Source organism: Oryx dammah, unplaced genomic scaffold (assembly GCF_014754425.2).
Source record: "Oryx dammah isolate SB20612 unplaced genomic scaffold, SCBI_Odam_1.1 HiC_scaffold_2, whole genome shotgun sequence".
Taxonomy (NCBI): domain Eukaryota; kingdom Metazoa; phylum Chordata; class Mammalia; order Artiodactyla; family Bovidae; genus Oryx; species Oryx dammah.
In genome coordinates, this window is record NW_024070186.1 from 45055692 (window position 1) to 45072760 (window position 17069).

General features: G+C 40.8%; 1 protein-coding gene across 1 annotated transcript in view; it reads right to left on the reverse strand.

Moving 5' to 3' along the window:
- PLCH1 (phospholipase C eta 1) overlaps positions 1–17069 on the reverse strand; it is a 252056-nt gene that overhangs the window by 37927 nt on the left and 197060 nt on the right. Inside the window, exon 12 of the mRNA XM_040247343.1 lies at positions 683–844. Within this exon, the coding sequence (XP_040103277.1) occupies positions 683–844 (162 nt within the window). The remainder of the gene's footprint in view (positions 1–682; positions 845–17069) is intronic.

A 17069-nucleotide genomic window follows, 5' to 3' on the forward strand; every position in this document is an offset into this window, starting at 1 on the left:
AAATGGAAATTGAGGAAGACCAAGGCAGTTAGATGATTGTGGCTGGTGTGACAATTGTGGATGGTGGTGTAACAGGGGAAACGGGGAGATATGAGACTGGAGAGGTAGGTGAGAATGCAATTATGTGGGTCCTTGAAAGCCCAGTTTAAAGAGTCTCTCATTTATTCCAAGCATAACAGAAAGCCACTGAAAAATTCTGAATAGTGGAGTGACATGATCAGATTTGCATTTTTAAAATCTCTTGCTGATATCAGAGAGGAGGTTAGATTGAAAGAGGGCAAGAGAAGTCTAAGTGAGAGTTGACATTGGACTGAATGAGGACATGCCATAGAGAAGAGAGGTGGACAGACACACATTTGGGAGGTATGATCAACAGGGCATGGAGGCCACCTGAATGAGCCCTCAACCTCACCTGAGCATTTGCCAGGAGGGTAACTGCAGGGACATGGGGCTTTGTCCCAAGGATCCCAGTGAAGCAGGTCCGCCCCAACCCATGCCCTTTAAGCTATTATTCACTATTTCTAACATCATTTTGCAGGAGGAGACTTTCGTTTTCCACCAATATAAGGGCAGAAATGGAAGAAACTGGAGAAGCATTCCAAAAAGAGACAGATGATCAGAAACAAAGCATGAGGTGCTTTCTTTTTCCTGTCGAGGACAAGCACAGGAGGGAATTGTATACCTGCTTCAGGTGTGCATTTAAGCCTTCATGCGTGGCCTTCAGGAGTGCCCTCACTGTGAAACTATCAGGATCTTCCTTGTCTCGAATTTGAGATTCTTTTAACAGCGACTCCAGTTTTTTCCTTATGAAAGATTCCACCTGATGCTCAGTGGTCCCATTATTCTGCAAAGAATTAAGCAATGGAAATCATGTCTCTTAAGAAACACAGAGTCACTTAGAATGCACCCCTCACTCAAACCAGCATTGCTGCTATAATTTCTCTCTCAATTACCTGTAAGGAGTTAAGCTTATTGTACCAGTTTTGTCCATCTCCTGCCAGCCCTCCACCAATCCCATAAAATAATGATGACTATGACTGCATTCAACTTTCAGCAACCTTATAGTGTTATCATCATTTCCATTTCAGAGATGTAGAATGTGACGCTTAGAGAAATTAAATAAGTTGCTCCAGGTTACAAAGCTAGTAAGTACCTGAGGCAGGATTCAAATTCAGGTCTTTTGGAGACTACGTTTTCTATATCTATTTGGTTGACTGAAAAGCTTGTTTGGATTTTTCCATATGATGTTCTGGAAAAACCTGAACAAACATTTCGGCCAACCCAATACACAGGTAAATTTGAGCAAGAATATGCTACTTAAATCACTTCCTTCACTGAGGGGAAAAGAGTGCTGTAGAAATCTCTGGAAGCAAGGATTATTCTGAGAAAAAATGTCTTTCCTATCTCTGCACCACTGTGTAACTGGAGGGAACTCATTATTGACCTACGCCATGACTAGGCACTGTAATTACTTTAAGATGACAACTAACTTCAACTGTTTTGGATAAAAAAGATCTACTTGTGTCCAGATGATAACTTGTTCAATTTTTAGATGATCAAGGGACCCAGATTTCCTAGAAGTCTGCTTAGCAGCACAGCTTTTTGGTCCCTTGTTCTACCTGAAACCAATGACCCAAGCTCTGTTCACGTCTCCTCTCCTTCTCAGCTCCTAATCCCTCTCCCAGTGTCCAACATTCTTCTGTGAACCCTTCAACCACTTGTTAGAGGCCAACCCATCCAAAGAGAAGGAACACTCTTCCGCCAAAACAATTCCCTTAGTCCTCATTAAAAGTTTAAGACCATTTTTCTGCTTGCAAATTTGTTACTAAGAAGTTATTATAGTTAAAATACAGAACAGGCAGTTTTTCAGTAATAACATTCATTTTCACAAACTCTTGTAAGGGCAAAGCAATATAAATAACAAAGGGAAATTGGGGTGGGGGAAGGCTACATCAGGAGAGGTTATTGAATTTCCCTGTATTAACATCACATGTATGAATATCTTTAATATATCCAGTGAATGAGGCCCTCAGGTTCTTCAGGAGATGTAGAGATGGAAAACAGCTAGCCCTTGACATCAGCAAAGACCCCATTAGGCTAACAAAGGCATGTCCTCAAATAACCTACCCTGGTCTGCACAGTTGCCTGCAAAAAGCGCAAATGACCACACAACAGTGGTTCTGAGAAGGAACATGGCATTTCTGCCTGAGTGACCACAAAGACCTCATAGAAAGGGGGGCTTAGTGGGGGACTCTGTATGGCAACTAAAACTTCAACAGTGATGAAGAGATGGGCTTTCCTATCACCCATCATTCTAGTAAAAATTTTATATTAGCAAAGTGTGTTTTATGAACACAGGAACAGCTTTGTTTTCATGGAGCAGCAGTTCATGAAGGAGGGTGTGAAGTGAAAGTTGCTCATTCGCGTCCGACTCTTTGAGACCCCATGGACTATACATCCATGGAATTCTCCAGGCCAGAATACCAGAGTGGATAGCCATTCCCTTCTCCAGGGGATCTTCCCAACCCAGGGACTGAACCCAGGTCTCCCGCATTGCAGGCAGATTCTTCCCAGGCTAAGCAACCAGGGAAGCCCAAGAATACTGGAGTGAGTAGCCTATCCCTTCTCCAGAGGATCTTTCCGACCCAGGAATCCAACCAGAGTCTCCTGCATTGCAGGCGGATTCTTTACCAACTGAGCTACAGGGAAGTCCCCATGAAGGAGGGCAATGGTGGATAAAACCGAAAAAGTACTTTGGGGCCAGGCTGTGGAGACACCTGAAAGCCAGTGGTCAAGAGGTATGGAGTTGCTGAGAGACTCTGAGTAGACAAGTGTCTGGATCACATTGTAGAAATAATATTAACCAGGCAGCGTGTGCAGAAAGATGAAGGATACCTATAGGTGAAAAGCCAGGCACATCAGTTCCCACTACGAGCATTCAGGCCAATGTGCTGGTAGGGGATTTAATAAAGATGACAGAGTCTGAGAGCATTTTGCATAAAACAAACACATACTGAGCTGTTACATGCAAGATGAAGGCATTGATAAGGCACAATCCCACTGTCATAGAACTCTCAGTGTCACCGAGGAGACAGACACATCACTGGATAATTACATAACAGGTGCAAGTAGGGTGACAGATGTTTCATGAGTGTGTGGAGGAGGGGCACTGCTCCCGGCCTTGGGAATGCAGCAGACACTTCCAGGGGCAGAGGACACTAGAGCCAGGTCTTAAAAGATGTGTGTGCCCGTGGCTGATTCATGATGATATATGGAAGAAGCCAGCACAATGTTGTAAAGCATTTATCCTCCAATAAAATTTTTTTTAAAGATGCAAAAAATAAAAAGGAGGAGTGTATTAGGTTCCTGTGGCTGCTGTAATAAATTACCACATACCTGGTAGCTTAAAGGCAAGAGATGTTTATTTTCTCACAGTGTCAGAGGCCAGAACTATGAAAGCAAGCTGCTGTCAGGGCTACATTCAGCCTCTCACAGGCTCTAAGGGGAAAATCCTTCCATGCTTCTTCCATTTTATGGTGATGCCAAGCTTTCCTTGGCTCGTGGCAGCAGAACTCTAGCCTCTTTCTCTGTCTTCACATGGCCTTCTGTGTGTCCCCACTCCTAACATTAATAAAAGGTGGCTGCTCCCACAAAAAACAGAAATTTGTCACTGAATTTAAGACTCACTGAGTTAATCCAGAATGATCTCATTTCTAGATTCTTAACCTAGTTACATCTACAAAGACTCTTTTTTCAATTAAGGTCATAGTCATAGGTATCAGAGAGTAGGACTTAGACAAATCTTTTGGTGGCCACAAATCATTCCAAAGTGAGCAAAAGCCTAGAGAAAACAGTATCAGTGAGATCTAGTAACCACTTGAACATGGAGAAAAGAATACTGAGGACACTGATAAAGCAACTAAGACTTTATACATTGCATTGTGGCTCACAAAGCATGGTCATATGACAATGCTTCCTTTGAGCTGTGTAAGACCCGTTAAGGTTGTGTGGGTCTAGTCCAGTTTTACTCATAAGAGTACAGAGGCAGAAAGATTCAATGACTTGTCCAAATACACATGAAGTGTGTGAGTTGGAGCCTAAGACTTCCAATTCAAAATTCTGTGTGTATTTCATTACATGGTGCTGCAGAAAAAGATAAGTTCCACTGTTACAAAAAAAGATAAATTTCTGAGTGAAATTAATCATGAACAAGCTCATATTTTAGATCCTCTTTATTCCTATGTGACACCTGGGAAATAGATCATCACAAACCTACTGGAGAAAAACAGTAGGTTTCACTTAAGGTCAGAAATGAATCTGAGAAAGGAAGTCCAGGTCTCAAAGTACCAATATGTTTCATCAAGTGACCCAGAGTCTGCAGGGAATACATGTGTTGGAAGGTCCAAAGGAGAACGTGTGTAAGAGCATGAGTGTGCCCAATGTTGCACAAACACCCCCCAATAAGCATCAGCTTCCTTCCCTGGCTCAGGGCTATGTGAGGAGTTGGAGACAATGAGGAGATGAACTGTGGCAGTTATGCCCAAACACTTTCACCAGCAGCAAACAAGGCTAAAAATACAAAGCTGGGCCGACTGGGGCTGGTGAAATAATGAATACTTAATACAAAGGCTATAATTATTCATTTCACATCCTCACAATATTTGGAGCAGCTGAAGGAATGATGTTTCTGCCTGTTGATCTTTTCCTTCCCTGTGATTTACAACACTGAGAATAAATAAATGTGTGGCTGAGGTTTCACTAGTGTATTATCATTTGACCCCGAAATTCAACAGCACTACTGAAGGAAAGCTGAGAAGGACACTTGACCTGGTGACTTGTCAGCCACCCTGCAGCTGCTGCAGGGACCAGAGAAGAAAGTCATGCCTCTTGCTCTTTTGTTCCCTGAGCCCACAAGGGAGAGAGGATGCTGCAGAGGAATAGGGAGAGGGGAGGGCAGCCCTTCAATATGGTCTGGGGTAGTTTCCACCTGAGCCCCCGTCGGGCTTCCTAATTGCCATTTCTGAGAAGTAAATATCTGCTGCTGCTGCTGCTGCTAAGTTGCTTCAGTCGTGTCCGACTCTGTGCGACCCCATAGACAGCAGCCCACCAGGCTCCCCCATCCCTGGGATTCTCCAGGCAAGAACACTGGAGTGGGTTGCCATTTCTTTCTCCAATGCAGGAAAGTGAAAAGTGAAAGTGAAGTTGCTCAGTCGTGTCTGACTTTTAGGGACCCCATGGACTGCAGCCTACCAGGCTCCTCTGTCCATGGGATTTTCCAGGCAAGAGTACTGGAGTGGGGTGCCATTACCTTCTCCGGAAGTAAATATGACCTAGGAATATTGACCAAAAATAAAAAAGTCAAACACAAAACACATTCTTGTTTCATCTCCAGGGTGATATGAAAAGTGACTGGAAAAAAAGAGGGCTGACCATTTCTAGGGTGGGGAGCAGCCAGAAGCAGGAGGGAGTGGGGTAGAGGGCTGCCCCGCAAAGAGAGACTCTCTCAGACACTGGTGCTCACCTGGGCTGCACACTCAATCACCAGGGACCACAGCCCAGACGGATGACACAGAATCTCTGGGCTGGGACCAGTGCAGTAGGATTTTTGAAAGCTCCCCCGTCATTCCAATGTGCAGCCAAAGTTGAAGGCCTTGACTTTAAAAACAAAAAGCAAAAACACTGGAATACCTCACCATCCCCAAATGTCTTTTCCCCCTTCTGGACTAGAGCCGCAGGAAGGATAATACATTAGCTGCCCTTTGTGACAGCCTTAGAGCTCTCCAAGCCAGGCTGAAGAGCAGCAGGCTCTTAGCTATCCAAGGCTCTGCAATTACTCCTGTCCTCTCCTGCCTGCTCCTTTAGCTCCCATTGAAACACCTTCTGCTCAGGACTTACATTAGCGATAATCATGCCACAGCTGCTATTCTTGTTACTGATTTTAGCTAACATTTATTGAGTATAAATTATTTGCCAGGCACTGTTCTGAGTTTTTTACTGAGTATGAACTTAACTCAGCCATCATGATAATCATTTTCCTTTTTTTTCCTTCAGTTAAACAGTAATTTCATTCCTTTCATACATAGTAGGCAATGGCACCCCACTCCAGTACTCTTGCCTGGAAAATTCCATGGATGGAGGAGCCTGGTAGGCTGCAGTCCATGGGATCACGAAGAGTCAGACACGACTGAGTGACTTCACTTTCACTTTCATGCATTGGAGAAGGAAATGGCAACCGACTCCAGTGTTCTTGCCTGGGGAATCCCAGGAACGGGGGAGCCTGGTGAGCTGCCGTCTATGGGGTCACACAGAGTTGGACACGACTGAAGCGACAGCAGCAGCAGCAGCAGCAGTACATAGTAAGTCAAAATTATGCAGAGGATGAGAGTAGCTTATATTTCCAACTGGGAGAAGTCACTATTCCTCTTTTTAAAATTGAAGTATAGTTGATTTAAAATATTATATTAGTTTCAGAATGGGAAAAAATATTTGCAAACAATACAACCAACAAGAGATTAATCTCCAATATACACAAATAGTTCGTGTAGCTCACTACCAAAAAAACCCTATCAAAAAATGGGCAGAAGCACTTTGGAAAATAGTATGGAGGTTCCTCAGAAAACTAAAAATAGAATTACCATATGATCCAGCAATCCCACTCCTGGGCATATATCCAGACAACACTATAATTGAAAAGATACATGCACCTTATGTTAATAACAGCAGTATTCACAATAGCCAAGACCTGGAAGTAACCTAAATGTCCATCAACAAAGGAACAGAGAAAGAAGATGTGGTACATATCTACAATGAAATACTACTCAGCTATAAAAAAAAATACCATTTGCAGCAACATGGATGCAATTAGAGGTTATTATACTAAGCCTCTTGATGAAAGTGAAAGCGGAGAGTGAAAAAGTTGGCTTAAAGCTCAACATTCAGAAAATGAAGATCATGGCATCCGGTCCCATCACTTCATGGCAAATAGATGGGGAAACAGTGGAAACAGTGTCAGACTTTATTTTGGGGGGCTCGAAAATCACCGCAGATGGTGACCGCAGCCATGAAATTAAAAGACGCTTACTCCTTGGAAGAAAAGTTATGACCAACCTAGATAGCATATTCAAAAGCAGAGACATTACTTTGCTGACTAAGGTCCGTCTAGTCAAGGCTATGGTTTTTCCAGTGGTCATGTATGGATGTGAGAGTTGGACTGTGAAGAAGGCTGAGCGCCGAACAATTGATGCTTTTGAACTGTGATGTTGGAGAAGACTCTTAAGAGTCCCTTGGACTGCAAGGATATCCAACCAGTCCATTCTGAAGATCAGTCCTGAGATTTCTTTGGAAGGAATGATGCTAAAGCTGAAACTCCAGTACTTTGGCCACCTCATGTGAAGAGTTGACTCACTGGAAAAGACTGTGATGCTGAGAGGGATTAGGGGCAGGAGGAGAAGGGGGCGGCAGAGGATGAGATGGCTGGATGGCATGACTGACTCAATGGACGTGAATCTGAGTGAACTCCGGGAGTTGGTGATGGACAGGGAGGCCTGGCATGCTGCGATTCATGGGGTCGCAAAGAGTCAGACACGACTGAGCGACTGAACTGAACTGATACTAAGCAATGTAACAAGATGAATGCCATATGATATCACGTATTGTCATATCTAAATTATGACACAAATGAACCTGTCTGTGAAACAGGATCAGGAACAGAGAGAACAGACAGGTGGTTGCTAAGGGGGAGGAGGAGGGGAGTTTGGAATTAGCAAACAAATTTTTGTTTTGGTGGGAACAGGAGGGAAGGATTGGGAGTTTGTAATCAGCAGGTACAAGTTGATATATATAGAATGAACAAACAACAAGACCCTGGGATTTCCCTCGCAGTCCAGTGGTCAAGATTCCATGCTTCCACTGCAGAGGGCATGGATCTGATCTTCAGTCAGGGAACTAGGATCCTGCATGCTGCACAACATGGCCAAAAAATTTAAGAAAGAAAAACCCAAGTTCTACTCTATAGCACAGGGAACTAAGATTACCATGCTAAGTAAATCAAACAGAGAAAGATGAATATCATATGATATCACATGTGCCAATTGACTGACTGAGACAGTAGGCTCTTATAATACAGAGCCGATTGATTGATATCATATGGGAATCTAAAAAAAGGATACAAATGAATTTATTTAGTTTGGGATTAGCAGATTCAAACTGATATGTGTAGATATAGAACAAGGTCCTGGGACTTTTCTGGCACTCCAGGTCTAAATAAGTTCTGTTTCCAAATTTATTTAGAAAACAGAAAGGCACTCACAGACAGAAAATAAACTTGTGGTTACCAAAAGGGAAAGGTGTCCTGGGGGAGGGATAAATTAGGAGGCTGGGATTAACAGATACACACTACTATATATAAAACAGATAATCAACAAGGACTATACATCTTAGAGAACTCTACTCAACACTCGGTGTGTAACCTACAAGTGAAAAAAAATCTGAAAAACATAGATTTATGTATAACTAAATCATATGGTACCTCTAATTTTTTATTGAAGGAACCTCTGTACTGTTTTGCATAATGGCTGCACCAATTTACAGTATATGACCTGTGAACTTGAGATGTTCAAGCTGGTTTTAGAAAGGCAGAGGAACCAGAGATCAAATTGCCAATATCTGTTGGATTATCAAAATAACAAGAGAGTTCCAGAAAAACATCTATTTCTGCTTTATTGACTATGCCAAAGCCTTTGACTGTGTGGATCACAGCAAACTGTGGAAAATTCTGAAAGAGATGGGAATACCAGACCACCTGACCTGCCTCTTGAGAAATCTGTATGCAGGTCAGGAAGCAACAGTTAGAACTGGACCTGGAACAACAGACTGGTTCCAAATAGGAAAAGGAGTACGTCAAGGCTGTATATTGTCACCTTGCTTATTTAACTTCTATGCAGAGTACATCATGAGAAATGCTGGGCTGGATGAAGCACAAGCTGGAACCAAGATTGCTGAAAGAAATATCAATAACCTGAGATATGCAGATGACACCACCCTTATGGCAGAAAGCGAAAAAGAACTAAAAGGCCTCTTGATGAAAGTGAAAGAGGAGAGTGACAATGTTGGCTTAAGTTCAACATTCAGAGGGCTAAGATCATGGCATCTGGTCCCATCACTTCAAGGCAAATAGAGGGGGAAACAGTGAGAGACTTTATTTTGGGGCTCCAAAATCACTGCAGATGGTGATTGCAGCCATGAAATTAAAAGACGCTTACTCCTTGCAAGGAAAGTTATGACTAACCTAGACAGCATATTAAAAAGCAGAGACATTACTTTGCCAACAAAGGTCCATCTAGTCAAAGCTATGGTTCTTCCAGTAGTCATGTATGGATGTGAGAGTTGGACTATAAAGAAAGCTGAGTGCTGAAGAATTGATGCTGTTGAACTGTGGTGTTGGAGAAGACGCTTGAGAGTCCCTTGGACTGCAAGGAGATCCAACCAGTCCATTCTAAAGGAAATCAGTCCTAAATATTCATTGGCAGGACTGGTGTTGAAGCTGAAACTTCAATACTTTGGCCACCTGATGTGAAGAACTGACTCATTTGAAAAGACCTTGATGCTAGGAAAAATTGAGGGCAAGAGGAGAAGGGGACGACAGAGGATGAGACTGTTGGATGGCATCACCAACTCAATGGACATGAGTTTGAGTAAACTCAAGGAGTTGGTGAAGGACAGGGAAGCCTGGAGTGCTGCAGTCCATAGGGTCGCAAACAGTCAGACATGATTGAGCGACTGAACTGAACTGCACCAATTTACATTCCCACCAACAGTGTAGGAAAGGTCCCCTTTATCCACACCCTCTCTACCATTTATTGTTTGTAGGGTTATTTTTTTTTTTTATGATGGTCATTCTGACTGGTGTGAAGTGACACTTCATTGTAGTTTTGATCTGCATTTCTCTAATAGTCAGTGATGTTGAGCATCTTTTCGTGTGACTCTTAGCCATCTGTATGTCTTCTTTGGAGAAATGTCTCTTTAGATATTCTGTCCACTTTTTAATTGGGTTGTTTGTTTTTTTAACATTGAGCTACATGAGCTGTTTGTATATTTTGGCGATTAATCCCTTGTCAGTCAACTTATTTGCAAATACCTTCTCCTGTTCTGTGGGTTGTCTTTTTGTTTTGTTTATGACTTTCTTTGCTGCGCAAAAGCTTTTAAGTCTAGTTAGGTCCCATTGTTTATTTTTGCTTTTATTTTCATTACTCAAAGAGGTGGATCAAAAAAGATATTGCTGCGACTTCTGTGAGAGAGTGTTCTTCCTATGATTTCCTCTAAAAGTTCTATAGTATCCAATCTTACATTTAGGTACTTAATCCATTTTGAGTTTATTTTTGTGTATGGTATTAGGGAATATTCTAATTTCATTCTTTTACATGTTTTTATAGCTGTCTAGCTTTCCAACCACCGCTTATTAAAGAGACTATCTTTTCTCCATTGTATATTCTTGCTTTCTTTGCCAGAAATTATAGATGTGTGGTTTATCTCCAGACTTTCTATCCTATAGTTCCATTGACCTATATCTGAATAAAGAAATTGTATAAGTGCATATACATTAGCATAGTGCTGGTACTAATAAGCTTTCAACAAATTGTTCACACTTAAAAGCTGATTTTAGCTTAGGTATAAAAAAAATAACAGTACAATGGCAGGCAAATAGCAAAAGGTAATGTTTCTTCGGAGCTATTAAGCATACATTTTAAACTATTATTAAATGCTGGAGAGGGTGTGGAGAAAGGGGAACCCTCTTACACTGTTGGTGGGAATGCAAACTAGTACAGCCATTATGGAGAACAGTGTGGAGATTCCTTAAAAAATTGGAAATAGAACTGCCTTATGACCCAGCAATCCCACTGCTAGGCATACACACCGAGGAAACCAGAATTGAAAGAGACACGTGTACCCCAATGTTCATCACAGCACTGTTTATAATAGCCAGGACATGGAAGCAACCTAGATGTCCATCAGCAGATGAATGGATAAGAAAGCTGTGGTACATATACACAATGGAGTATTACTCAGCCATTAAAAAGAATAGATTTGAATCAGTTCTAATGAGGTGGATGAAACTGGAGCCTATTATACAGAGTGAAGTAAGCCAGAAAGAAAAACACCAATACAGTATACTAATGCATATATATGGAATTTAGAAAGATGGTAACAATAACCCTGTATGTGAGACAGCAAAAGAGACACAGATGTATAGAACAGTTTTTTGGACTCTGTGGGAGAGGGAGAGGGTGCGATGATTTGGGAGAATGGCATTGAAACATGTATAATATCATATATGAAACGAATCGCCAGTCCAGGTTTGATGCATGATACTGGATGCATGGGGTTGGTGCACTGGGATGACCCAGAGGGATGGTACAGGGAGGGAGGTGGGAGGGGGGTTCAGGATGGGGAACATGTGTATACCTGTGGTGGATTCATGTTGATGTATGGCAAAACCAATACAATATTGTGAAGTAATTAACCTCCAATTAAAATAAATATATTTATATTTAAAAATAAGTACATAAATAAATAATAAAATATTTTTAGAGCAACCCCTCTTTAGATACTTTAAGAAAAACAAAAAATACTGTTCAAAATGAATACGTCTGGGTTCATACATCTGTACATACATGTGGGTTTATATACAACAATGTACCTTCATGCTTTGATATCTTCCCTGCTCCAATGACAGAAAAACAAAGAGAAAAGTCATAAGTTTGTCAAAATAAAATACACAAGATCACTGCAGATCATAAATGTGTGAGCTCCATATTCACAGAGGGCAAAGGTGACAAAGAATTTAGCTCTTATAGTACAATAGAAACTAAAGGTGCTCCACATGCTTTGGGAGATTAGAGCAGGCCTCACAATGTGAAACCAAGTGGTGAAGAAAGCTGGAACGGAAGCCTTACTTATGGGCTTATGCATGCTCAGTTGCTTCAGTCGTGTCCAGCTCTTTGCGACCCTATGGACTGTAGCCCTCCAGGGCCCTCTGTCCATGGGGACTCTCCAGGCAAGAATACTGGAGTGGGTTGCCATGCCCTCCTCCAGGGGGTCTTTGCAATCCAGGGATTGGACTGGTGTCCCTTATGTCTCCTGTAATGGCAGGCAGATTCTTCACCACTGGCACCACCCGGGAAGCCCCTCACTTATAATAGGAAGCAATAAAAAAATTACTGTGAGGAAGATTCGAAATTGAATATCAAAAGAGTTAAGACTAAGAAGACAACCAAAACATTCACTTGTTTGGTGACTGAACGGGAAATATCTTCAACATCTCCAGTGGCAGGGAACTCCAATCAATCGATCAATGTAAGGTCTAGTTAGGAACTTGGGACACAGGTAGGCTGTGTTTATATGTGTTTGTGCCAGGTGGAGTGGTGCTTAGAGTTCAACTGGAAGCAATCTCCATACCACTAGAGAAGCAGGTTAAATAGACAGAGGAGGATAATGGAAGGGGAAGAAAAATTCCACTGAAAACTGAACCTTCAACTCCAAATTCTAAAATTCATGTGGAAGACTAATGCTAAGATGAAGTGCCAAAAATACCAACACATGAAAAGGAAACTCACTCACTTTGAATGAAATATGTTCATATGCTCAAAGATATAAAGGAATAGTCTCATAAAAAGAATAAGAAACTAAGAAGCCAAAGAGTAAAATAAAAACTAGTGTCTATGAAAAAACAATAAAAAAATTTTATAAATCAAGTACATAGTCATTGAAATGAAAAGAATAGCTGGAGTAAACTCTAGATCAGGCATAGCCAAAGAGATAAGTAATGAACTGGAAAATAATACTATAGCTAGTACCCCAAATCAGCAGAGACAAAGAAAACATTAAATAATTGACAGATAATTAAGACAGAGAATAAACTAAGACTCTAACCTAAATCTAACTGTACTGCCAGAAAAAGAGAAATGAAGAAATGGCATAAAAACGATATTCAAAGAAAAAATGGCTGAGATTTCTCTAGAATGAAAGAAAACATAGGTTCTCTAGTAAGAAGTGAATACTGAGTGCTAAAAACAATAAACTGACTCTCAGCCATTTAATAGTGAAGTCACAGAACATTTAGAATAGAAAGGGAAGATGAATTACCAACAAGGAATAATTGTGGTAAACAAGGTTACCAAGGGGGAACAAGGAGGAAAGAGATCAACTTGGAGACTGGGATTGACATATACACACTACTATATATAAAACAGATAACTAATTAAAACCTATTGTATAGCACAGGGAACTCTACTTAAAACTCTACCCATCTATAGGGGAAAAGAATATAAAAAACAGTGGATATATGTATAACTGATTCACTTGCTGCACAGCAGAAACTAACACAACATTGTAAATCAACTGTGCTTCAATAAAAATTAAAGAAGACAAGGAATAGTTGAGTTCTCAGTAATAGTAATTTTCAGAAGATAATACCTTTTAAATATAAGAGAAATACCTACATATACATATAGATAACACATAATGTACACTAGACCTTAAATGTTCATTACCTTAACTCTCTGGCAGGGCAAGGAGGAAGAAATTGTATCATATATTAGAAAATAACTGGAATTTTCAGCTCACCTTCCACTCCTCACCCTTTGTCACCAGGATGCAACAGCAGGCCTGGCACGTGGGCATTTACTGAGTAACAGGGATCTCACAATATCATGAGGGAATTCATCCCTTCCCTGAGTGCTGACAAGTCTTCAACCAACAAGATTCTTAATCCTCAAAATGGCTCAAATCATACAATGAATAACTTATGAAAGAAGCTCAATCTGAGGTGGTAGGAAGGGAGCAGACTATTAAAGTGTTTACTGTGAGACATACACAGAGTGAATATGATTTGGGGGTATTAATATGACACAAAAAGTGGTTGCATGTTACTCTACAAAGGCTCATTTAAACTTGTTGGAAAGCTTGGTGTTCACAGGATGAGCTTTACGTAGGTGACAGTTTGATATTTGTGCTTAAGAAACTGGTTGAACTCAGCTTCAGAGAGTGCAGGGGGAAAAAAGGTATCAAATAACTCAGCAGAAGAGTAAAACAATCTGTAAGGTTGAAATATGGGCTAGAAAGTCTGTAAGGCACACTGACATTAGAGGACCCCAAAAAGATGAATAATGGTGAGCTGGCCTCACTGAATTACATCTGTTAGATTACTGCTCTGTGGCTGAAAGGAAATTGTCCCCTGAGTCTTTGATCTGTGTGCTTCCTGGGTCATTGAACACATCAGCTTTATCTATGGCTTATTACATCATAAGCCAGATTTTCTCTATGGCTGAAGCCTCAAAATAATAGGGCAAATGCCTAAATGATTCAATTAATTCAACAACAGAAAACATTTATTAAAAGAGTAAAAGTTTTCAGTGTGGGTGTGGGTTTGAATTCCTTAGACAGTAGACTAAGGAGAAAGAGGGCCAGCATGAGGGTCCTGCCTTCCACTTTGCTTCTGACCCCAAGATGAAGCTGGGCGAGCTGCAAATCCTGCCTCTGACCTTTGCATCTGCTGTGCCCTCTGCTTGGAACATTCCTCAGATATCAATATGGCTAACTTCACTTCCTTCAAGTCTTTGCCCATGTGTTACCTTCTCTGTGAGACCTTTCCTGGCCTCACATCCAAACCTTCCATAGACCATTTACACATTTCTTCTCTCCCTTTCCCCCTTATTACTTATCACTTGCCTAGTACACATGCTACTTATTTGCTTTGTTTCTTGTCTGTCTTCCCTTCTCCCACCAAGGTACAGACTCCACAAAGGCAAAGATGGTTCTGCTTTGTTCATTAATATGTGCCCCAACAACTACAGCACACTGGCTGCACCTCCATAAAAATCTGTTGAGTGTGCAAATGAATCTTGCATAAGCCCCACGACAGCATTCCAGAATCCCTGAATGCTACGCTAAAAATTTTTATCTGTTGCAATAATTCAGATATAACTTATAAATTTAACCACATTCTGTTAACTCCAAACTGAGGTTAAGAACTTCCTCTAAGGTAATTATCGGTTTCATACCAGCTTTGCACAGTACATACGCTTTTGTAGAAATCTGATCACTCGGTTTAGATCAGGCAATTTACATTCAACACTCAGATAAGGCATCTGAGCCCTCTGCTGACAGCTAAACTAGAAACTGACTGATTGCAGGATAATGCTTTGGCTTTCTAAATACAGTACTGCCTTTTCTCAGAAGAGTTCAAAAATAGAGAAAACAGATCTGAAAAGGATGAGTAAAAATCTTATCTATTTCTGCTAGAATGTTGGTTTCTGCATATATTTTCTCTCCTAAAGTCTAACAAAGAGACACCTGTAAAATGTTATAGGTAAGGTGCTCTTCACATTCACTTTAGGCCCAAATCAAAGAATCCAAGTGAAAGATCATGTCTATCTTTATGGAATCATGTTCTAAACTGTCTACCTATATGGGTGCCTAGACATCAACCAAGAGATTATGAAGCTTGAGATGAACCCAGATGGACAATTTCACAAGTGAAATAATTGATTTGCTTCCATAACATCTTAGCTAATTCTCTTTTGTAATTATAGATATTTAACTTAGAAAGTTAGAAGGCTCACTAACATTAGAAGAAATTTTATACTATTGGGTGGATTTAGAAACTAGAATAACGTGTTTCCTCAGAGCAATAAATACTATTGTAATAGTAAGTCCAGTGGTCATGTATGGATGTGAGAGTTGGATTGTGAAGAAAGCTGAGTGCCAAAGAATTGATGCTTTTGAACTGTGGTGTTGGAAAAGACTCTTGAGAGTCCCTTGGACTGCAAGGAGATCCAACCAGTCCATTCTAAAGGAGATCAGCCCTGGGATTTCTTTGGAAGGAATGATGCTAAAGCTGAAACTCCAATACTTTGGCCACCTCATGCGAAGAGTTGACTCATTGGAAAAGACTCTGATGCTGGGAGGGATTGGGGGAAGGAGGAGAAGGGGACGACAGAGGATGAGATGGCTGGATGGCATCACCGACTCGATGGACAAGAGTTTGGGTGAACTCTGGGAGTTGGTGATGAATAGGGAGGCCTGGCGTGCTGCAATTCACAGGGTCGCAGAGAGTCGGACACAACTGAGTGACTGAACTGAACTGAATAGTAGCTAAATTTCCACCACTCATTTTCACTAAAAACTACATTCCCTAAACACATAACTTGGCCAAGACTCTTCCTTCCTTGGGACTTCCCTGGTAGTCCAGTGGCTAAGACTCTGCGCTCCCAACACAGGAAGCTAGGGTTTGATCACTGGTCAGGGAACTAGATTCCACATGCCGCACCTAGGAGTTAACATGCCAAAATGAAGATGGAAAATCCCAAGAGCCATAACAAAGACCCGGTGTAGTCAAATAAATAAATAAAAATAAACACTCTGTTTATTGCTTCCAAACTGTGGACTACTCCGAGGCTGGCAACCAAGAAAACAAGCGGAAACAAGAGGCAAAGATACTGAAATTCAGAGACAAATATCTGGTTTATAAAATAAAGCTTAGAAAAAGAACTAAATTACCTATAATCACAAGTAATTACCAAAATGGCAAGTAGCTATAAGAGCAAAAACAAAGAAACTAAAATATTAACTGTATTTTCACTTATGTAAATCTATTTAGATTAATTTCCTGTAACCATAGCCTTATTCATGGTATTTAATTGAGCTAATACAAACTGTTAAAAGGCAATAGATTAATACAGATGGTAACTTTTTCTTTTCATTTCAAGGCTGAATCTTGTCCATGTCATCCCTTCTAAAATGCATGAAAGCCAAGAAAGAACTATCTACTGAGACGTCAGTTGTCATTAAGCTCTTCCCCTCTTTGAAAATAATACCAGCTCTCTTTAATACCTATAGGAGCCACTGCCATTATTATTATCTCGAAGAAAGAAGACTGTTTTTAGTGATGTAGTAATTGAATTCAGGGCAATATTGTAAATTAGAAGATTTTGTGTAATATTTTCTTTTTTAGGAGGTAGGATTATAGTTCTGACATCTAAAGAAATACTACTTTTCTGTAGAAAGGAAATTGT